Genomic DNA, 25303 nt, shown 5'->3' with positions numbered 1-25303 from the left:
ACTCTAATCCCAGTATTTTAGTTCAAGACCAAATACCTGTAGAACTAAGCCTTCAGCTGTAGTTTGTGTCACACTAATTGGTAAATGTTACCATAATAACACGCTAAACTAAGATGTGGTAGCATTTAGCAGACAGCTACAATGTCCCAAAAGACTCCTTGTACTTGCTTCTGAACTGTAAAATTAGAAGTTATGCATTGGGTTACACACATGAGCTGGACAACTGTAAATAGAGTTAGCTTAACTAAACATTTATTAAATCATCTATGTGTTACACACTTGAAATCATCCAAATTACTGTAGTTTTCAACATCAAAGATGCACACAGTAAAACGGCAAGGCATTGCATGTTGAGTCATTTAACAAAGAAATGCATTATGCTTGTGTCTGCTTTGACACTGAGCTAAGGGCCTAAAAATTTGTATCCAAGACACCACAAAGCAATCTACTGCCACATCTGATGTTCACATGAGGCCCAAGCTGTGTTGTTGACCTCAGGGGCCACTCCAATTTTTGGGGACTTCTACATTACATATAATAATTGTATGACTTTAATTATCAGAAATTACAATATGGGAAGGAAACTATCTTCATCCGGGTTCTTTATTGGTACTTCTTTTCTCCCTCACTTCCTCATATTTTCAGTTTTTTTTTTTTCATCTACACATATTTGACAAAGAGACACCAGTCCAACTGAAAAAACCCAAGAAAACAAGAGTGACCAATATATACATTTTATTAATTTTACAAAAATAAGGACACTATTTAAATGTATTAAAATATATAAGATATATTTGAGTTTCAAAATATAATTATGGCTTATGTTAAACATATTCTGAACGCACTTGAAGGCAGTAAAAAAATAGTGAATTTTCTTTAAAGTATGCACAGTACAATACAAAGCAGACAGCACACTGCATACTTTGTATTAAATTATAATTTGCAAAAATTGGTGTCTTTTCTCTTTATTTCATTACACATGGGTCAAGTGAGCAGCAGACACAGCTGATTTTGTATATTAAAAATATTCATGTTACTTTATAAAAAATTTCTATTATATAAAACATGCAATAACAATTTATGATTATATTAATTATTACTTGTCTATAGCATAATGATTTATCTGAAAGTTCGCTATCATTTAAACAAAAAATAGTACAAATGTAATTTTAACTTTTTGTGCTATAAAAGAATTCATAACTCTGCTCTAAATATTAATGCTTTAAACTGTCATACTGGAAACATACATGTTAAAGGGGGTTAAGCAGTTTGCAGTTTGAAAGTATGAGTTGGAAGCATCATCTGATTTACAAGCATGTGCAACAAAACAATCTGCCCCAGCCAGTAAAGAGAAGGGATGGAGCAGAACCTTGTTATTTAAAAGTTTTTTTACACTGTATTTCAAATGTACTATTTCCTCAGAACAAAAATTATCTCACTTGCTAACTGATTAGTTTGACAAGTTGGCAATGATGATGCAGCTCCACTGATATAATTTTCCTGTAGACTTAACATACAATATTTTCACGAAAAGCATTTTACACTGTTGTCAAGCATAAAGCAAAAGAAGGTATTATCCAAATGCTTTTTATAACATTATTAAGAAATATTCATGACAATGGTGGTGGTGGGAATAAATCAAATAGCCTACTGAATCAAGCCTGCAAACACTCCAATGTCCTGAGAACTATTTACATGTTATTTTTGAAGACGGGGAGGTAATGTCATACAGCACGAAGGCTGTGTTCAGAATGAGTCATGGGGCCCCTGGAGCTCATCTGTAAAATATCCCAGAAAGCGGGAAAAAACACAAGATGCAAAATTACTATAAAAAGAGAGGTGCAAAATGAGTAAAAAAGACAAATTGTCCACCAAGAATTAATAAACAACTGCAAAGAAAAGAAAAATGACTATAAAGACATGCAAGAAGACCACAAAGAGAAGAAAAACATTTTCAGACACATAAAGGAAAAAATCACTTTAAAAACGAACAAAACATGTCTGTTTCATTTTGGGTGTCTTGCCACAATGTGTGGGGAGGCCTTTCACATTTGTGCCCAGGGGCCCATTGTGTCATAATCAGTCCATGTACACAGAACAGATCAAGACAGAGACAGGAGGAGAGAAAGCATCAATTAAGTAGTAGAACATAAAGGGAGTGCTAGCGTGGTTTAACTGAGGGCAAAAGACTGATTTTTTTACAAAGGACACACATGCATCTATGCTGAAAGTAGCTTTTCTGAGGAACCTGGTGGGCACCAAAGAGCAGAGCATAAAAGCAGGTAGACAGGAATGACTCTGGGGAGCTGGGAGTTTGGAGGTGAGAGATGACTGGTCTCTGTCATAGTTTATTCTTTATAATGGCAAAGTTTAAGTAGGGGCCAGACGGACTGCAAGGGGGATGTTTACAAGCTAAAGAGTGTAAAGTGACTGTCACCCTTTACTCCTCAAACACACTTCCAGCACTGGACTAGTGTGGCCTCAGGGTGGTATTCATGTGCTTTTAAAAAGCAGGTAATTGCCAGTGTTCACTGGACAGTTCCCCTTGAAAGCTTCTGCATCTTTTCTTTTGCTTATTTATGTTTATTTGATTATTTTAGGAAGAGAATTAGATGAGAAGATCAGTGCCCACTCATATTTGTGTATTAAATATGAAACTTAATCCAGCAGTCATTTAGCACAAAGCACAGCGTAGCACAAAGGCTGAAAGCAGGGAGAAACACCTAGCCTGGTTTTGATAACAAATTTGTTAAATCCTTCCAAAAAAAATTAAATGTTAAAAAAAGGATTTATTTTATAACTTCCTGGATTCTTCAATGGTTGCCTGGCAACAGGAACTGAAATAGTAAAGCATATAACCCTCTGTGAAATGGCTAATTGTTAATTGCTAATTGTTATTTTTACATTTAGTTTTTGTAAAGATAAAACAATTACAATGTAGTGTGTTAATTAGTGAGCTTTAGATGTGCTGTTAGGTGTAAATTGTTATCTTGGACAAAACCAGGCTAGCTCTTACCTCCTGTTTCCAGCTGTTATGCTAAGCTAGCTTAATCAGCTCTTGGCTACAGCTTATATTTACCATACAGACATGAAAGCAACAAGAAAGCAAATGGGTATAGTTCCCAAAATGGTCTTTTAAGTTCTTGTCCAGTCAGATAGTATAAACTATATCTTTTTTCTTTTACATCTTATTTACATTTTGGTTAATAATGATATAATAGCAAAGTCATCCTTGTCAACCAAATTGTGGGACTGAGCTTTAATGCCTTGTTTTAATCAGATTCATTACACGGCTTGTAAAAAAAAAAAACAGACAAGAGTGTGGGAAGTCACAAAAAAGTGTTTTCGATTTCCATCCTGTTCTGTAGAGATCAGAGAGGTTGTTTCATTGAAACATTAACAAAGGTGATCAGAAAGTCTCTCAGGCTTCATCTGGACTAACTCCACTGACACCTGCTCTGTGTTTCCAGCTGCTTGGTGATTAAAACCAGCAGCCATAAAAAATGGAAAGGCTCCCTTAATTTGCCCCATGTGGCCACAGAGAAGAAAAAAGAGTGAAGGTATCAAAAATGGTCTCCTTGCTGGTTCACTGGACAGTAATGGAGCTGATTTGACCATGTTACAAAATGCTTCATCGTTCACATCAAGGGGATACGAAGGGGACATAAGTCTTTCCAGGTGTCTGTGACTGTGAAAAGAGGATAATAAAATCCTCAGGTGAAAATCAAATGACTTGTTCCTCACAGAATAAACTTTTCTGAGAGAGAACAGAAAGTGGATGGTGCTTCATGAAGGCTTTCTCATTTGTTTAAAATGGTTATGAATGAGTCTGGTGGCCCCACCCACCACCCCCCATCCTTTCAACCATCTAGATGCTGGCCCTGCCCAGGATAAAGTGCAGGACCGCTCAGCCGGTACCTCCACAGAAGAGAGGACTGAGTGACTGACTGACTGCACACAGCAGAGCATGAGACCATTAGCTTGCTGCTTCACTGCTTTGTGCTGGCTGACACACAGTGGCTGACTGCCGCTAACTCTGACAGACACACTCTCACTGCCTCGCTTTCTGTGTTGCAAACACACATCAGCTTTCTCCCTCCCATACTCACTCACTTACTCACTCCCACTCTCTCTCTCTCTCTCTCTCTCTCTCTCTCTCTCTCTTTCTCGCTTTTTTTCAGTATCACACACTCAGGCATACATACAAACACACACACACTTGCAAGCACAGAGTCAGTCACCAACTCTCACTCAACTCCTTCTCAGCACGGGTCAGCAGCTCAAACAGGCACCTTGTTCCTATCCAGCTGGACAGAGCAGAGCATTGCAAGGTGCACATACTCACAGAAACACACATATCCATACACACTTACACAAACACATATTGACACACAAACATGAACATGTGTGCATCCTCATACACCCCAGGACTTTATCTGTTGACCAGGAAAGAAGACTTGGGTCCAAGGAAGAGGACAAACTGAGAGACAAGGAGCAACATTAAAGAAGAACTTTTTTAAAGGCGGTACCATAAAATTTCAATACTTTATGAAAGAAGTGGACAAATAGAGTAAGAAAGAAGACCGAAGAGGACAACCAGAGAAACTTTGACAAGATTGTCACTGTAGGAAGGCCTGCTGACAACCCAAAGTAGAGCTTGGTCATTGGGGGCATCCAGAGAATCTACTGTGAGTGACATTTCCCTCCTTTCTCTCTTCAGGATTCCCACCCTCTTGGCATCCTTCTACTGGGACATCTTCCAATAATCAGCATGCATACAGCTTGCACAAGGTGCACCTTGGGAGTCTGACCCACCATGTGCAGATGGACGCCATCCGTAGCTCATCTCTGTCCTGAACCTGCTTTTGGCACCGCAACTACTACAGCCTCTGCCGGGCGACCAATCCTACTGCCCAGTGCAGCCTCCATTTGCCTGGCATGCTTCACCCTGCTCTTGGTCTCCTCTGGCAGTGCCACAGGGGCCTGTCCTCCTCGGGTACAGCATGAACCCCTTCAGGTGCTGGCAAATGGCATCAATTGTTCATGGACACTGGAAAGGCACACTCGCAGTTACAATCACCTAGAGGGTGACGTCCGACTAAGGCGACTTTACTCTGCCAACAAGTTCTTCCTGTGCATTGACAAAACAGGCAAGGTGGATGGTACTCGGCGGAAAAACTATGCAGACAGTAAGTAGCTGGCACAGCCAAAGTGCATCTAAGTTCTCTATCTCAAATGTGTGTTGAGCGTCAGAGAGTGGTCAGGATGCCCTGTGACGTTCTCACTTTTATTGTTATGACTGGACTTTCTTATTTGTTCACTTTTATAGCAGGAATTCATAGGCTATGCATAGGAATAGTCTACAGTTAAACCAGTGCTGAACTATTTGTGTTGTGTTTAGAACATGAAAGATACGTTGCTAGGTAAGAAGAAAATACCCTAGTGTGGATATAAGCTCCTCATGAGACAGCCAGCACTGAGTTTACTAGAAAGCTGAAGAAAGACATTGAGCATCAGTTGGCAGTGCAAACTGGGCTTGGAAGAAAGGCTTCTGTTTCACTGGGAATTAATTTGTCCAAACTGTGATGAAAGTGCATCAGTTTTAAGTAGCAGGTGTAAACTGAAACACTAACAATTAATGCAAACAGATTAATGTGTGCTCTTCAGTTTGATAAGTCATTAATGAGAAGTCCAATTTAAACTACTCCATAAGAGCTTATTCTGTCTATGTGATGATTTGTATGTCTATGCGTGTGCGCATATGTAGTAATGTCAATTTAAATCACTGAGTTGGCCTCTTAAATGCAACATGCATTAGCATTTGGACTTTCCTTATTGAACACTTTACAGTTTGGATCATATTTTTTTCTGGCAATCATGCACATGGCTGTAAATTTCCCTTCATATTCTGCTATCAGTGCTGCTCTGCCTTGCACCTTATGTCATACCTCTTAGCAACCGCTCAGACAGAATAACACTTCTCAGCATGCCAGCCCACTTGTGTTCATTATGCAGTGGTGCAGCTTCAGACTGACCCAGGTTATTTTGTTAATAAGCCTCTAGTTGATATACAGTCTGTGGTTCAGAGACACCGGAGAAGATGTTGTTCATAGAGCAGCAGTGCCTCTTTAGTGTGTCCATCAGTGGGTGTCTTTCAAACCTTGGTCAGGTCAGATGAGCCGACTCTGGTCATGATCTGACCTCCCTCTCTCCATTAGTCACTGACTGACTGGCTAGCCCTTAGAGATGCTTATGCCTTTGATGGTAATATTTATATATTTGGTCGTTAATGCCTTTTTACACAAGTGGGTGAGTCAGAATTTTTCCGTACATCTACTGGGGACAGGAGCAGATGCTGCATCCAGCCAATCGGCCAGTCAGTCTGTTACACCTGTTTCAATAGCTCCAGCTTGAAGACTGGATGACATTTATGACCCTGTTATAATTTGTCACCTGGAAGAATCAGTTAAAACCGCGCACATTGGTAGAAATTCAGACTGAGATGAATTATCACTGTTAGAGCTGTGAACTTACCTAAATTGAGACTTTATTCTCTCATTTTACATAATACATATGAGCTACCATAAAATACATGTTAAATATACTTTTCTTGAATATGACACATTCTGGAAGACTTGTAGCAATCTGGCAAAATGAGGGCGTTTGAATTGAAACATATGAAAAGTGTTTAATGTCTTTGAAATGTCTTTTTTTATTGCTATGCCATTTATCCTTAGGTGGAAGCACTGGCTCTCTATTAAAAAACTCCCCCCCCCTTGAATGTAATGCCCTCATAAACTTTAGCCAGCATCCTCTCATTTCCTTTGGTGGAAAGAACGATTCTTTCTGTGCTCACACAGAACGAGGGTGTGTACCTACACTCTGAGCTGAGCACAGTGCCAAACCAGTGGTCATGTAGGCTTTGCCTAAAAAGTTAACAAAATGCACCTTGTGGTTAGTCTGTGGCTGTGTCTCACAATAGGACGGTTCTGGTTTAAGGCCCTTTTGATGTCTCGCTCTTATACTGTGTGAGGCACTCATTATTATCATCACATAAGGAGGCTTTCTATCGGATCTAAAGCCTTTGATACTGATATTTCTTGATACTCATGCAGTAGCCATGCTATAAATCTGAGTGGCTGGACAAGCAGGAAGTTATAAATATTTAATTACAAAAGCAGTGACACAGATACTACACTGAAGCATTAGCGTAGTGGATGCATTTTTATGACTCTATCAATACTTCCGAAATATCAACTTCTATTTGACCCCAAAGCAAAACATATAAAGCAAACTTGCAGACATGTGCTTGAATAGTTTGAGAATATGTAAAACCACAGATACAGATGCATACAATGTTAGAGACAGTACTGTTTTGCCTGTATTATCTTGCTTGTGCAACATATAGTGCTGTCCAGCACAACAAACACTACTATTACTCTGCTCAGAACTGTCCTCAGCCTGAGCTTTCACTGAATGCTGTCCAACAGTCTGTTCGACCCCTCCTCTGTCCTCTGTGTTGCCCCTACACTCTTGTTGACACAGCTATTTGCCCCAGCAGCTCTGCCTACTACACCCAGGCCCCGGCGCTCACCTCCACCCCACTCAATTTTTCCAGCCCCAACTCCAGCTCCCACTCAGGTGCAAAAACAGTCGGAATTAGTCAACAGGCTGTCTGCTAATTGAGGTTGGAAAATATTGTATCAATCCCAGTGGAGCAGGGACATGGAACAGCTGAGGGAGGAGGTGAGAGGGAGAATGATTGACGTAGAAGGACGGAGGCGTGAACGGATGACAGAGCTAGACAGGGTTAGCATGTTTACTGAAGAATGAATAAGAAATTAGATACTCTCTTTGCATTAAAATGAAATTAAAACCTCTCAGTGGTGAGGGTCAGGACAGACTAACTGAGGCATATCTCCGAAATGTTCTGAGAAAAAAGTCCTGCCTCACCCAAGCCCATGTGAAAATGTAACCAAACATGCACTCAAACACATACAAACAAACACAAAGATTTCATGTTGTCAGTTAACTAGGCATTTATTTACAGTGGAGTATTTCTTAATCAAACTAGAGAGAAAGAAATCAGACAATATAAATGGCCATAAATAAACTGACTACAGCATGTGAAACTAGATGGTCTCTATATAGATAGATCTATAATTAAAAAACTACTTGATCAATGAAGTTACTAAAAATAACTTGTGAAATAGCCATAAAAAGAGGCAAAGTACAGAAACTAAAAAAGGGGGGGCTCAACATGTTTTTCTTTTGACCTATGGCAAAACAGAAAATGATTGAGGGGAAAAATGCACCCAAGTGTTTACAAAAGCTCCAGAGGCAGGTATGATCATATCCTGCCCTGGGTCATTGGTCATAGCCTGCTAATTAGTGCTACAGCACAACAGCTGTGCTGGTATGCCCGGCAACTGTTTCACCATCAATTGCAACAGCAAATCATACAGCTCAGTATAGTGTGGAATAAAGAGTAGAAAAAAATGCTTCATCTATACTCATTAAAATCAAATTCACTTTATACATGTAGGTAATTGGTGTTTTCTTCCATTGATCTTCCTCATTCTATTAGTTTTACAAATGTATTTTATGTTATCTTTTAATTTTTCATCCCATTTTAATGGATGGGCCATTACATTTTGGGTGTGTGTGGCTAAAGGCATCAAACGTTTGAGTAGCATCCAGGTAGTGACACCCTGTTCACATGTAGGAAATAATGTCACCGCACCACACCACTATAACCACAAAAGTCACTGCGGCCAGACTAGCTCTGCTTTGTGCCTCTATAGCCATGCAGCCTTCACAGCTAGGGTGTGTTGTGTTTACTAAATTTCCCTTGGTATACGTCTCACATCAAACATCTAGCTGTTTGATGTAAGAGTTTTCTGAGCTCACAAGTGTATTTGACTTTGACAGGGCCCATGGGAAGAAAATCTTCCATCCCACTTGAATATGTTGTGGAAATTATTCAAACTTGTTGTAGCCAGGAGAAAACTGTCACTCATCAAGAAGAGACTGGCTTGAGTTTGCAAATGGAAAAAGGGGGGATTAGTGCTGCAGAAAAGGTTTGATGTTGCATCTGCACATAGAGTAATAAAGACTATATTGACCATTTGTGGACTAGCTCCATGAATGGTCAGTATAATCTTTTAAGATGGTTCATATTTGATTTATGAGTCAGCTTATTAATGTGTACCATTAATAAGTGGTGTGGGGATGATTCTTTTGTTGTAGTCAAAACTAAAAAAACAAATATAACAGATTTTACATTTTAATGTAATTACCCGGAGTAGGCTTCACCATTTAGTCATAAACCCAAACTATTTGTGAGTAAACTCCTTCCTCAGTTCTCAATAAAGGCTACCTACTGTATTTTTAAATTAGGGAGTTCACAGTTGTTATGAAGAACTTTTAAAGTCAAGTTACTGGGTGTAACAACTGTTCTCAATATAAGAACTGGTTTGTATATTGCAAACTGTTTAACAGTTTAACTGATTGATTTAATGAACTACAACTAGACTAGGTTAGCAGTTATCTAGTACTCAGTATGCTTTCAGGCATCAAAATAGAAAATTCTGGCTTAGGAATAAATAATGGTTAGCTGGAAATCATTTTTGCGCTACTCTCCAGCTCCTGTCAGGTACCATACTTAATATAATAGCCTAATACTAAAATATAAGACACTTATTATTATTAAACATTATTTTCAAAGGAACCCTATGCAGTACTATTAAAGAACATTTTTTCACATGAACATTCATTTTGAAATCAACAAATGTCAGAACCCTTAAAAAAACACTGTTCTTCACCATCAGCTCATGTTTTATCTAAGCTGCAATTCACATACCAAAATGACTGAGATTACAAACTTTCTGTGCCACTTTAAAGGTGTAAGAAACTTTATTCTGTCCTGGCCTTTGTAGAGCCTACTATGACTCACCATTAATTTTGGTAGAGCTCAGGCAGGAACGTATGACTGGCTCAGCAGCACTGGGGCTGGAGGGGCTAAGGAGGGAAGCACCTGGCTGGAGGAATCACTTTGGTGTTTTGAATTGGGAGAATGCACATGTTAATGAGGCTAGGAGAAGGGCTGGGGCATGCTCTGCTCAGTATTGAGGTGGAAATTAAAGGCTAGAGGAGTGCTGGAGCGTTTCCCAATGCTCATTAGGCATTATGTAAGGTTTCTCCTAGGTTGTCTCAACTGAGAGGGGATTTGTTGATACTGTATGTTTGATGCCAACAGGAGGGTAAAATCCCACGAATCATGCATTTATTATCCCCGCCCCCCAGTGAGGATGGTGCATGGCCTCTGCCTGTGGGAGACAAATGAGGATCAAACTTTTGCCAGCTGCTCCTGGTATTAAGAGGCCACAAGCTAAATAAAACATCATTGGTACACACGCATGCATGTTGAACATGTATGCTAAATCTCTCTCTCAAACATACACACTATCACTGTCCTGGGAACATTGCAGGACAAGAGTGTCAGTGTCACCCTAATTAGCTGAGCATTCCTAGTTTCTGCCACCATGGGTTCGATATAATGAATGGTGTCTAGAAATGTAGCAATTAGTAGCTAACGACCTTTAGCAGCCTGGCTCTGGCCTCTCTGTGGGATTTTTCATCAGCAGGTTCATACAGTCTGATTTTGGCAACAGCACCCAGTTCCTTTATAACATGTCTCAGCTCTGTACATCCTGTGGGTGTGAAGGGAACACAAAGGAGAAGACTTGGGCTACTTGGGCCTTAAAGCTATTGTTAAAAGATAGTTGTATTTATGCTCTGAAGGACTTGTAAATAGCAGAGAATGAGCCTGAATACGAGGTGATTTAGGTGCCTTGTACAACCCTGTAGTAATGAGCTGCAATTTATGACAGCAACTTTAAGCACTATCATAGCCAAGCAGATAGTTTGCAAAATGAGTGAAAATTTTGGGCTTTTCCTCAGTGAGAATACATTAGTGCTGTTATAAATGTGTGTGTGTGTGTGTGTGTCTGGAAACAATCAGCCAGATAGTCTTACTGCTGCAGCACAACCTGTTTGAAATAATTTGTTAGAGGAAGCTCACCAAAGAGCAGCCACCACTCATCTTGGACCCCTCACACACACACACACACGCATGCATGTAATCGAACCATTGAATCCCAGTCCTTGCCTCAGCCTTTGATAAACCAAGACAGATTAATGGTTTTGTTTTGACTCTTCCAATAAATCCTCTAACCTCCCTGCTCAAACTGAGCCAGACATCATGTCTTGGAAGATGCTTAACTAGCCCAGGAATAAAGAAGCTTAAAGAGAACCTCTGGTGTAGATGAGAAAAAAAGAAACAACTTGGCATCCCTAAATTCCGCTATGGCTCACTGAGTACAGGAGTTTATAGGTGTTCAAGTTTTTCCTAAAATCACAAGGAGCCTGGGACTAGTAAGAAATAATAACAGGATTGTAATGCATCTGTTGCCCTTAAGACAAATTTCCCTCCCTGTCCAGATCATAAAGGAAATGATAACATAAAATTAGACACCTCATTGTTTCTCCTAAGTGACATCAAGTTAAATCTTTTTTTACCCTGTAAAGCTAAAACTCACAGGAGCACATGGGCACTCCCTGGACTTACTCATGTAGCTACAAACAGAGTGACCGTAACCTGCCTGTCAGTCTGGGTGGCTAAATACTGACTTGCTGTCAGGCAATCACATCCTCCTGGCTGCGTGTCATAGACCGGAAATCTGTTAAAACATGACACCTCTGCAGGGAAATCTCTGGAAATGAGATATTAATGATTAATTGACAACACGGATCTGTTCAGCCAATAAAATGGAAAGCCTGAGATGGATAGACATTCCATATTTTGAAGACAGCACATCATGTATTGCTTTGCTCTTGCTTTTATGTAAATAAAGCTAATAAAAAGTAATTTCAAGATGAAGTTGAGTAGACTGTTGCTTTGTGAGAATATAATTCCCATTGTCAAGAAAACTGAAGTTTTATTTGTTTGTTTTGTTTTTGAGCTTATGATGGTCCCAGATGATAGATTAGGATTCATCCTCTGGGCACCAAAAATGTCATGTCAGTCCTACTCAATAGTTGTTGACATATTTCTCTAAAAACCAAAAATGTCAACCTCATGGTGGCACTGAAGGGAAAGTCAGAGAATCACCAAAGTCAGTACAATTTAAACTGAGGACACAGTAATATTTGAACAAAAATTTGTGGCAAAACATCCTATAGTTGAGATATAGACTGAAGTGGTGGGCTGACTTTGCCATGCTGATGTCCCCAGAACCATGCTGGGCAATTTGTTTAGCAGATAGAATGAGATACTGATAATTCTCAGATGAGGTGAAGTTGATCAAGACACTATGGCAGTCAGACTGAAGAGTTGGTGAGTTTTCAATTAAAGTATCAATAACTCTGATAGAAGCCCCAGTGTAAGATTGGTGTACACACACAGTCTGCATTACAGAGTAGAGTTTAGAATTGAATTTGGGCCATGCACATGCTAGTGCCTGGGTCACAACATGGAAATGCAGAACACATGGACTGACACCTGGGTAGAATTTATCTTGGACGTTAAATTTTCCTTTTTGATTATCAAAAGGGAAAATCAAATCACTTATATTTTGATGTCACTTGGATTCAGATAAAATTTGAATATAAGTGAACGATTACTGAGAGTGATTATTAGCTAAATGTTCTTGGTCCTGAAGACTGTCTGGACTGAATAACCTTATTGCAAACATGCTTCCTGAAAGTAGGATAATTAATGCAAATGTGGAAGGCTAACTAACGGCAGGTCTATGCATGCCAACAGGTTGAAACCATAAAGTGTCTTCTCTAAACTGCATTACAGACATCCACCCATAGCTGTTTTGTCTCTCTGAGGCCATTTTACTAAATGAACATGAACAGGATGTGAGCGTTGTGTTAGGGTTCTTTGAATGTGTGTGTGTACATTTTGAATGCATGCGCCTGTGTTTATGATTGTGCCATTGCGGGAGCATGAAGTTGACCCTAAACTGAAAAAGATGTGCATTTCCCTTCCCTAATGGCTAATATGAACCAGAACTTACCTTGCACTCAATTTAGATCCATATATGTGTGTTTGAGTGTCTTCATGCATGCTGACATGTGTAAGCTTGTTTGCACATGGGTGTTTTTTCCCCTCTGGAAGGCCATGCTCCTCATTACAGCACAGAGAGTGGCACAGTGCATTGCAGTGATATATGAGGCAGTACAATCCACACCAACAATAAGACCAATCTTGTATGGACATTTGCCCTGAACACAGCTTTGTTTTTGCTGTGCTCCTTATCTGAGATAATTTTGTTACTCAGAGAATGAGAAAGTGAACATAACATAACCACTCCGCTGTGTGAAGCCATCAACAAGAATCACTGAAGTGTGGCCAGAGGGGACAGACTGTACTACAGGACAGGTTTCATCACACGGACTGGAGCATGTTTGCTTCCTGGGCTACCTGTGACTCTCACATGGACATTGACACTTACACTTCCTATGTGCTGGACTTTATTAACACTACTATAACCACTGACAGTGTCACAACCCAGAAACAGATCAACCACGTACCCAAATCAGAAGACAGGGATGAACAAGGAGGTGTGGCTCCTGTGGAAGGCACGCAACTCTGCCTTCAGATCTGGTGATGCACAGGTCTACAGCTTATCCAGGGTCAACCTGAGGTGGGGCATCAAGAAGGCCAAGCACCACTACAAGCTAAAGGTTGAGGAACACTTCACAAGTTCTGACCCTCGATTTATGTGAAAGGGCATCCAGGTCATCAGTGACTACAAGCCCAGCAACTCCACCCCAGCAACCACAGATGTCTCCTTCTTCAATGAGCTAAATGACTTCTATGCTCGCTTCGACGGGGGCAACAAGGAGACAGCTATCAAGTTTAGACCCACCGCAGGCCACCAGCCACTAACACTCACCTCCACTGACATGCTGCTCTGAGACGGATCAATGGCCCTGATCGCATTCCTGGATGCGTGCTCAGGGCATGTGCAGGACAGCTTGCTGCCATCTTTATGGACATTTTTGACCTGTCCCTCGCCCAAGCAGTTGTGCCAATTTGCTTCAAAACCACCTCCATTGTTTCAGTGCTGAAATGTTCCACCCTGAAGGGCATGTGCAGGACAGCTTGCTGCCATCTTTATGGACATTTTTGACCTGTCCCTCGCCCAAGCAGTTGTGCCAATTTGCTTCAAAACCACCTCCATTGTTTCAGTGCTGAAATGTTCCACCCTGACGTGCCTGAATGACTACCACCCTGTAGCACTCACACCCATCGTTATAAAGTGCTTTGAGTGCCCGGTCCTGGCACGCCTGGTGACCTGTCTCCCACCTACACTGGACTCCCACCAATTTGCCTATCGAAAGAATAGGAGCACAGAGGATGCAGACTCCATAGCACTGCAGTCTGTACTCAGACACCTGGACAACAACAACACTTATGCAAGAATTCTGTTTGTGGACTTCGTTCGTGGCTGTTCGAGCATTTAACACAGTCATCCCCTCCAAGTTAACCACCAAAATTTGTGACCTGGACATCAGTACCTCCCTTTGCAACTGGATTCTAAACTTTCTGACCAATAGGCCTCAGCATGTTAGGCCAGACAACACCCGCTACTCCACCATTATCCTCAACAACGGCGTACCACAGGGGCTGTGTGCTGAGCCCATTCCTCTACTCCCTTTTCACTCACAACTGTGCATGGCTCTGAAAACATCATAAAGTTTGCAGACAACACCATGGTGATTGGCCTCATCAGCAACAATGATGAGTCAGCCTACACAGCACCTGGCTATGTAGTGCGCTGACAATAACCTGCTCCTTAACCCACAACTCAGAAGATCTGTCCTGGACCACCAACACCCACAGCCTGGTTAAGAAGGCTCACCAGCACCTCTTCTTCCTGAGGACACTGAAGAAGAACTACCTGTCTTCAGCCATCCTGGTGAACTTCTACAGCTGTGCCATCAAGAGCATCCTGACCAGCTGTATAACAGTCTGGTATGGAAACTGCTCTGTCTCCAACCCCATGGCGCTGCAGCAGGTGGTGAAAACTGCCCAACGCATCACAAGGACTCCACTTCCAGCACCAGTTTGCCCCCCTCCCCTCTGGGAGGCCCTTCAGGAGCCTCTGGACTAAAATCGGTAGACTGAGGAACAGCTCCTTCCCCACAGCTGTCTCCTTACTGAACTGTTGACCCCCACTGCCTTCTTCTATACCACTTCCACATCTCACCCCTTCTCACCTCTCCTCCTGGGACTAATGCAATATGTTTCTGTTACCTGTAACACTGACGTGAACTGGTAATTTGCACATACTCACAGGATACTGCTCTGTATTCATTTGCACACTGTTCATATGCTGACAATATATATTTATCTTTATCTTTGCACTATTTACATGCATTGAACTGTTCACTCATGTAACTTCTCTTCTTATTCTGCACTGTTTCATTCCATCTCATCCCATTGCACTAGTGTTCCATAAGCTGAATGTACCTTGTCCATTACTTGTAATTTGAATCTATAGTCTCTTGTACATCGTACATTAACCTACATATCTGACTGTAAATCTCAATTGTACATATCTATCGATAAATTAGTTCTGACTGTACAGACTGTAGATACTGTGCATTCTGCATTGCTTTTATTGCACTTCTGGTTAGATGCTAAACTGTATTTCATTGCCTTGTACTTGTACATGGGTAATGACAATAAAGTTGAATCTAATCAAATGTAATCTAATCAAATGTAATCTAATCTAATCTAATCTAAAATTTTAGTAATTATTTATGATAATCCCCTAGATATGTAATCTTATTGCACATTGGCATTGATTCTATAAGTCTCTGACCTCTACTAGAAGGATGAACACCATTCTTCCAAACGATATTCCCTCATTTGGTGTTTTGATGATGGTGATAGAGAGTGCTATTGGTGAGTCACTGTCTCGTTTTCGTCCTTGAAGAGACCACTCATTTATCTAATATTTAATATATCACCCATTTCTATCTATCTATCTATCTATCTATCTATCTATCTATCTATCTATCTATCTATCTATAATACACATACAGTATATGTATGTATATACTACACATATGTAATGTATTTTTCACTATCATCTCATTTCTTTCTTTCTGTTTGCCTGTCCACCCCTCTCTACCTACCACCATTTCTCTCTCCTGCTGTCTCCATTTCTTCTCCCCTGCAGTGGATAGGATTGGGGTCAGGGCCCTTTGGCCAGTGGAGCAAGTGACAGCTCTGACAGGGCCCTGATTTCACTCTTGTGTGTTCTGTCACCGACCTTTATGCCTGTCTCATTTTAATAATGTAAAAATGGAGCAAGCTCACGCCACAAAGAATATTCTGTGTCTTGGTGCTCACTCACTGGAACCTTGCTGCACACCTTAGCCACACATGCACACAGTACTCTCCAGGTGAAATCAGATTTGGTTTGTTGCAAGAGTACTTTTCTAATCTTATTATTACTATGGGTGGCTATGTCTGGTCCAGACAGTCATCCAAACCAGCCACAGATACACCAAACCAGCTTACTGTAATTTAGTGGTGCAGGGGAATGACCTCAGTCTAATGTGGATCCCACCAGCCCAGTCACCCCTCCCAGGGTACCAAAGTGCAGGAAACTGCAGAAGCTGTGAGTCACAAAGCTCTTAGCGGCAGATCTGTTCGTAAGTATCTGTGCAGTTTTTGATTGCTTGCTGCTTGCTTGTTAAAGATGTGGTGCATGATTTGGAGGCAGTCTGTCCTCCCAATTCTCTCTCTTTGATTAAAGACAAGGCCTCTTGGTTGGTAAGATTGCAGCCCCTCAGTACCACACAGGCACAGTTGAGGCAGGGCAGGGTGCACACTGGGCTTCGTTAACCTTTTTCACCTTTGCTATCCCTCAGCCTCACTACAGTGGCCCTCCACCCAACCACTTATCTCCTCCCACAGGTTGTCCTCTAGTGTTTCCTTTGCCCTGCCATGCTTGTAGATTTGGGGGTTTGATCAGCAGAGGGTCTTTGTTCTCTGATTCCGCATCCTGGAGGTCCTTATCAAACTGGCTGATGTTCCATTATATACAATCACAGCTTAGCATGTCCAAGAAGTTTGTGTTCAGTGGTATTACTACCATGTTGGTGAGTGTGTGTGTGTGTGTGTGATACATGAAATTTCAGTAGTGGCCTCATCTTTAACTTCTTTAAATTTCAAGAAAAGTTCTTTCTACTAACATACTATATACTTATTGCTAATTTCAATGTTTTTGAACAATAAAACTGTTAAAACTCACATACAACATCCTCCCCCACACACAGTTGAATCCAGATGTGGGTTATGATTCTGAACTATTGGGTCAGTATGTCTGGGGATAAGTCAGACTGACTAATCTGCCCTCTGAGGGAATGGAGGGTAATTGGTCACATTTGACCCCCAGTCCCACGGCCTGTGGGAACACAAGCTTTATCTACCAGCAATAATTGGCTAATGAAACACTTCCGCAACTCCTCTACTAGATTGCCATCCACCGGTTGCGATAGGGTGAGGCATGTGTGCATGTAATTGTGAGGCCAGCACAAGTGGCCAAGAGGCATGTGTGTGCAGGCGTGAGCGTGTGTATAGCACAGAGAAAATGGCAGGATGCGGAACTCCCTGTGGCCATCTCCGCAACCTTATCAGCTGCATCAGTCTCATGATGCCTGCAACATACAGATACACTGACAAAAGAAACAGTAATGGTTGTGTGGTTGTCATTACAGTTAAAATATAGGGTTGAAGTAGAAATGGTTAATGTAATTCGAATTTAATTTGTGACTCAAGGCAGGGCTTTTTGTATCTGATAATGTAGCCAGGACATGACTGAGTATTTGCAGCATTTAAGCCATTCTCGCAATACCAGGGTCTAGAGATGGTCATTTTGTTTGAACATTCATCTTGCCAAAGTCATACTGACAGCACTGAAAGATAAAAAACCAGGGAGGGGATAGTGAGGTGTGGGGGTGGAGGGACACTAAGAAAAAAAGGCTAGAGTTACAGTGGTGAGACAATGTCTCTGAGGTCCCATCAAGTGAGCCATTCATAGATGCAGGCCTTCCAGTTTGTGGAGCCAAGGAGACACTCAGATAGAGTGGGGCCCAGGGTGGCCTTGTCTTTTTGTCCCAAGCTGACCCCTGCTCTCCTACCTGGCCTCTGTGCCCCTCACCTGGCCTGTCCCAGCACACTGGTAACAGAATACCTGTAATTTGCTCTAATGGCCTTTGAAAGACCTGACTGAGCTAATCCCAGGAGTGCTTCTCCCAGCAGCACCATATGAAAAGGTGGGGTTAACAGGGCTGAGTGTGAGTCCTGAAAGAGGACCAGCCGCTGGATTGTGTGTGAGAGAATGTCACTCCTTGCGGGGCAGAGGGAGTGTGGGAGTCAGCTTTCAGCAGATCCCCACCATGTGGCTTGTTCACAGGCTGAAAAACCTAGGCCTAGGTTTGTAGAGAAGGAGACTGTGTGAGCTTTACATTGCCCTCAGTGGCTCAGTCTGGCAGGCAGGGGGAATGGCCTGTACACAACTCTGAGAGATTGCACTTCAAAATGTATACAGAATCCATTTGTAATTTGTGATAAGACAGTTCTTCATGGATGGCACTGGCCTGTTCCCAGTACTGCAGAGCTGTAAGGAGTATAGAAAAAAGAGGAAATGGTTTGATGTGAGCTTATTATAGATGCTTAAAAATGTTTCACTAAAGCAAAGCAGACAGTGAATGTAGGCATGAGGTTGAGACAAATATGAGGATGGAAAATAGAATATTATACAGCCCGTGGTGTTACATTGTCAGGTGTTTTAATGGAAGGTGTTCTTTCCGAGAATGACCTCCATAGAAAATTTGTGAATACCATAAATTTTCATAAATCACTTGTATATCCGATTTAAGAATGACCTGTTTGTACAAGAGGTTCTTGCATGAGACCTAATGACTGTAGACAAAAAAAACAAAACAAAAACAAATAATAATAATAATAAAAGCCATTTGCTGAACAGAAGGTAGAGGCCATTGAATATGGGCTGATTAAAAAGACAGGATCTTATCAGTCTCATCTTCACTCTCATCCCTCCAGAGATTTTAATGGAATCTGGTTACAGCAAGTGATATGTGGGCCAGGAAGACTAGCCCTGTTACTCTTTGATCTCTTTATTTCCTCTCCTTTATATCCATCTCGCTTTTTTCTCTCTTTTTTTTTGATGGGCTGACATGCAAGGAAACATATTCACAAAAATACAAACACATGCAGCCCAGTCTTTGTGTTCTACTTCCTGAAGGTACAGAGGGCATTGCATTGTATATAGTCATATTTCAGGGACAGCGAACATGAACACAGTGTGTACAAAGTAATTTAGAGTGTGACAGCATGTTTAGATCTGTGAAAGTTCTAAGAAAGGAAAAGGCAAAAAAGGTGCAAACATAATCCTGTTTCTTATTTCCTTTGTTTTTACTTTAAAATTTGGTACTTTAAAAAATTTCATCAAAGAAAACACATGTTGAGTTGAGCTGAAGGATTCCTAAATGACCAGGATTTCAAAGCTATTGTAAACAAAGCAAAATAAACATGGTTCAGGCTTCCAGATAGTCTGAGCTAATTCAAGTAACAGAATCCGATCTTTTGCAGCATGTTGGCTTGAATGCTTTACTTTGACTAATATATGTAAGATGATCAGACTGAGGGTTGCTCATTTCTTTATCATTTCATTCATTATTTCATTATTTCATTATTAAGTACCTGTGAACCTACTGGCTGACCAGATCTTTTCTGTGTGGAGTTTGCATGAACTCCTTGTAGTCTAAAGACAGGCAGGTTAAATTAACTGATAACTATAACTTGTCTATAGGTATAGTGAACTAACCAGGGTGTATCCCTCCATTTATCCAATGTCAGTTGGAATCACCTTCAGCCCCATGCAAACCTCTATAGGATAAGTGGATGCTACTATTAAACAAAAGAGCAAAGTGACCAAAACTTGAGCTGCAGGCTATGTACTTTGTTAATGTGTTTCTACAAGTAATGTTTTTGTCTGTGTTTATAAGTCCAGCTTATCTTGGCTTTGCATATCATAGCTGTTGGTAAGGGATGAAAAAAATCATCCTGTGAGAAGCAGGTGCAGATATGGAGGGAGAGAAGGGGTGATCCAGACAGGGAAAGAATCAGACTGAGACAATCACAAAAGAGGTATGATGGAGGAGAATAACTGTGGGGCAGGATAGATGGGTGAAAAGCAAGCTAGCAGATGAGAGGAAGCAGAGAAAGACAGCTACAGTTTCGAGGAAGGAAGGGTGCTGCTGCCTGTGGACTTTCTGCTCAGCAGCAAAGGGCCACACACAATTTTAACCAAAATAATTGTCTAATATTTGTAGGTATAAACCTCAGAATAAGGAGCATAAAATAGGCATAAATGTATAAATGGACCTTAAACCTCATTAAAGCCACACAGAATCTTTACTAAGCCTCATAACTAGCAGCAGTTTTGTTGACAAACTACAGTTTTATAAAATTGTAAAGCCTTCACAGGATATGTAATAACTACAGATAATAGTCATGACAACATGTTGATATAGCCACACAGAACCTGAACTGATCAGAACTTACACAGTTCTTAACAGTCTGAGAAAATATAGCCATTACATGAAATCCTGGTAAAGTACCTACAGTACCACTCCACGCCACACGTGGGGGCATGAACAGATGAAATAGGCACTACTTGTCTCCTATGTTCTCGCTACAGGAGAGTTTTTGAGACAACAGTTGATGTTACAGTGGCTGTTGATTATGAATGGAAGTTGATTATTAAACAGCTAACCTGCATCTTGGACTGCCTCATCATTATATGAATGTCAAGTTATCCCATTTGAAAAGGCAACTATATATCTAAATTAAATAATAAATCTCCAATGAGAGAAGTACATCAAAACATAAAACTGCTTTAACTTACTTGGCATTCCTAATGTTTGAGCACAAATGTCATTAAATCAAAGGAGACCTAATTAATAGGTATTTCAAAGTGTCTCATTTTGTCTTTTAAAGCAGATCTAAAACAGTTTGCAGGACTTTTGCTTGTAATAAAGAATTTTTACGCTGTGGTATTGCCACATTTACTAAAGTATCTGAGGTCTGAATCTGAGGTCTTGTTCCACCACTGTCATATACACATCCACAGTATTGGAGCAACATATACAGTACAAATGACAAATATTCACTCTCTGTTAGCTCTGTTAGCTCTCTGCTGACTCCTGAGTGAAATATCTGGTTTCCTCATCAGCTGGTTGCTTTCTACATCTGTCTCCAATTTGGTGCTGATCAGGTAGTGTACATTGGGTTTTTAGAGCTTTACTGCTGAAACAGCTGCTTGCTGTGGACAAAAATGATGAGTTAAATTGCAGACCAGTCAGCAAACAGTGATGTGAAATTCACTATAAGGCTCCACAAAGCCTTATAGGGAGCTGCAGAATTGGGTGATAATTCTGTGTAGGTTCATAGCTACCGCTTCCACATTGTTTTTATGTTGTGATTTCATTCACTGTTATTATATTATATTATATCTGATTTGCTTGTAAAGTAAATCCTTTTCCTGATCAATCCTTTGCTAAAGATTTTATGTTGATATTTGGAAATACAGTTTTCCACAAGAAAAGTATCTCAGTTAATGTTTATACTTGTTACATGACGTCTGTCACACTGGCATCACCCTGACAAGAACCCAACTCAAGTAAAGGTCATATGGCAGCTACAATATACAATATGTGACAGCAGCAGAGATACTGCACCCTGGTGCATCCAGTGAGGAGGGGCACACAGGTATGACAGTGGGCATAATATTACACAAGTGGAGACGAATAGAGGAGAATATAATGTACTAATATATAATGTCAAAAGTTTGTTTATTGAAGTCTGGTGAATTTCTTAAAAGACTGTTGATATTATGCTTCATCGGGAGGCTGTTTACTCGTGTCCTTCACACAGTTTGGATGTGTTTTTTGTATGTGTTGTGTATTTGTGTGCAGTTACTCCACTCCATCCTCTTGTTTCAGCTAAGAGTGTATTTAACTTATAGACAGGCTTGCATAAAACTTAAATGGGATTGAAACACACAATAATATTCAAACTGCAAACAATTTAAGCCCAACCTACTATATTCTCTATAACTGATCTCTCTGCATATCAGAAGCATTGTCATAATCCACAGTATATCAGCTTTCATCCCAGCCTCTCACTGGAGTGAGATCATCACTGAGCCAGTCTCACTTGTCACACAGTAGTGATATCAGGCTCCTGGTATATGAGCCTCCTGACAGGACATTCCTTTATATGTTTTCCAGCAATCAATATGAAATATTTGGATTTTTTTTTTGCATATTTGTCACTTTTGATTCACTGAATGAAGTCAGTTATGCATTATTTTGATATTTTTCCAAATCCATTCTATCTTAAGCTAATTAGCAATACAGCATATTTGTTTCAGAAGAGGTTAGAGCATTGCTCACAGTATGCCTTCAAAACAGAACTGGTGATTTTTGTGCTGACTCACCTCTTGCATTGGATTTGATCAGTCAACACATGCTGTGGGTCATAATCGTAGGTTTGTTGTCTGGGAGTACACAATGGCCTCCGCCCTAAATCGATGATTACGTACAGTAAGACAAGCTTCTATGAGTATAGACATGGCCCTCTAAGAGCTGTCGCTGTTTATCCCTTGCACATGCGCAGTCCTGAAGACATTTCTTCGGCGCCCTGTGCCCTGCACTTGGCTGACCCCACTTAGGTCCGCTGTGGCTGCATAAAAGCTTGCATGACCTGAGCTCTGCTGGCGGAGGTAGAGTCAGTGGGGCTGCAAGCTTAGAGGGCTACGCCTATACTCACAGAAGCTTGGGTTACTGTATGTAACCATCATTCTTTCATATAGGTTTCGCCCTCTAAGAGCTGTCGCTATTGGGATAAAACTGGAGCTGGATGTAATCAATGCCCCACTGGCTCACTGCCACCCAAGAACATTATATACAGCTCATCTTCCTTTCTCGCAATAGCAGCCAAAGTACAACACCCCCTCTCCTGCAACAGGCCTTGTCTGAGAAGCAGGTACAATCATGCCCCATATAGAACCTGACTACCACTGTGAAAGGCAGGGACAGCCGTTATGTTTATCAGAGGAGGATAAATGCAGGGAAGGGCACACAGTGAAAAAACAACTTGCAGAAGCAGGCAGATGCTTCAGCAACGAAAGCCAAATATGAAAACATAATGCCAGTTTCTGGTCACCCATGGGAGGCAGAACTGGCAGAAGGGGATAGAAGTGTGAGGAAAGGTGCACTGTTATGTCTGGCAGGTAAGGGTGGACCCCATATGCAGACAACACATGTCAAGTCAAGTCAAGAATCTTTATTGTCGTTATGCATAGCACAACGAAATTTTTTTCCGGCAGCTCTCGGCTTAAAAGACAGACATATTGTTTACATAACACACAATTGTATAAGTCAATATAAAAATATGACCAAATAAAAAGGGATGTATGGGACCTAATCAGGTCAGCAGCATGTTAGCAGCAAGAGTGTAGTAACATTATAAGGTGCAGCTCAGTGCAAATCTCAGTCTTTAGGAGGAGGTGTGAGGTCCAGTGTTCTGTGTCTGTCCATAGGGGGGAGGTTGTGTGACGATGCCCTGAGCTGTTCTCACCACCCGGGTCAAGTCCTTTTTGTCCTGTGCAGTGCAGCTCCTGTACCACACTGTCACACTGAGACAGAGGATGCTCTCTACTGTCACTCTGTAGAAGTTTGCAAGCAGCTGAGAAGAGAGACCAGCGCGTTTCAGCTTCCTGAGGAAGAAAAGCCTTTGCTGGGCTTTCTTCACCAGGTAGGATGTGTTCAGAGACCAGGTCAGGTCAGATGTGATGTGGATGCCCAGGAACTTGATGTTATCCACTTGCTCCACCACCTCCCTGTGTATGAGAAGAGGAGCATGTTTTGTCTTCCTGGACCTCCTATAATCCACAATGACTTCCTTAGTCTTGTTGGTGTTCAGGACAAGATTGTTATCTGAACACCACCTTACGGTGGTGTTGTCTGCGAATTCCACAACTGTATTTGTGGAGTGAATGGCATCGCAGTCATGGGTAAACAGAGTGAAGAGAACTGGGCTAAGCACACAGCCCTGTGGTGTGCCTGTGTTCAGGATCAGTGTGGATGATGTGCAGCTTCTGATTCTCACCACTTGAGGCCTGTTAGTGAGAAAGTCCTTAATCCAATGACACAGCACTGCAGGCATTCCCAGATTGTGCAGTTTTAGTACCAGTTTGTCTGGGATTACAGTATTAAATGCTGAACTGAAGTCAACAAATAGCATCCTGACATAAGGTGGGGCAGGGCTGTGTGAGACAGCATCCTCTGTTGATCAGTTCTCTCTGTAGGTGAACTGATGGCTGTCCAGACCAGCAGGGATGACGTCCTTGATGTGCCTTAGAATGATCCTCTCAAAGCACTTCATGATTACTGGTGTCAGAGTAACAGGGCAGTAATCATTGAGGCAGGCGACAGCTGATGTCTTGGGCACAGGCACAATGATGGAGGACTTGAGGCACACAGGGACTGAAGCAAGATGCAGGGACTGTCATGATTCTCTCCCATTGGCTTCCGTTTCCATGCTTTTATTTTGACTTTACTTCCTGTTTCAGTTTCACCTTAGTTTCTGACTTTTTACTTTAATCACTGGTTATTGTTTACACATTTTCACTCCGTTATAAGCAGCTTTCCCCCACCGGGAAGTTGCCAGATCGTGCTAAACCCATGTTCGGACTTTCCAGTGGTTTTTTTGTCTTGTGTCTGTTTTTCTAGCTCTGACCCTGGATCAGCTTGATTATGTTTTCTGGACTCCTGCATTTTGTCTTGTTATTTGTGACCTGCACCTCTGATCGTTTTCTGTTTTACCTCGTTTGGCATTATAATCCAGTTCACCCACAACTTTGTCGGTAGCTTCAAGCACCGATCCTCACAGGGACAGGTTTGATTGATTGATTGATTCTTTCAAGCATGTAACAACAGTCAGTATGTAATCACACATAATTCCAGACATGTCCACAAAAATATTTTCAATTTACTTATACCTAGTACATGCTTGAACGGAGTAGGAAGAAGTTAGACTTATCTAGTCCTACCCCCTAACATCATCTTATCATCATTGGTTTGCAAGCAGTATTACTACATGGATACATATTCTACATCCACA

The 25303-nt window shown here is 41.2% G+C and overlaps 1 protein-coding gene across 1 annotated transcript in view; it reads left to right on the top strand.

The window, feature by feature from the left end:
- Positions 1-4148: 4148 nt before the first annotated feature.
- The window catches only part of fgf22 (fibroblast growth factor 22), a 36032-nt gene continuing 14877 nt past the window's right edge, over positions 4149-25303 (top strand). Inside the window, exons 1-2 of the mRNA XM_020612232.1 lie at positions 4149-4331; positions 4721-5189. Coding sequence (XP_020467888.1) covers positions 4817-5189 — 373 coding nt within the window. The 5' untranslated portion in view covers positions 4149-4331; positions 4721-4816. The remainder of the gene's footprint in view (positions 4332-4720; positions 5190-25303) is intronic.

The sequence above is a fragment of the Monopterus albus genome, unplaced genomic scaffold, assembly GCF_001952655.1.
Source record: "Monopterus albus unplaced genomic scaffold, M_albus_1.0 scaffold122.1, whole genome shotgun sequence".
Lineage (NCBI taxonomy): Eukaryota > Metazoa > Chordata > Actinopteri > Synbranchiformes > Synbranchidae > Monopterus > Monopterus albus.
This window is presented reverse-complemented; position numbering and strand designations above follow the sequence as displayed.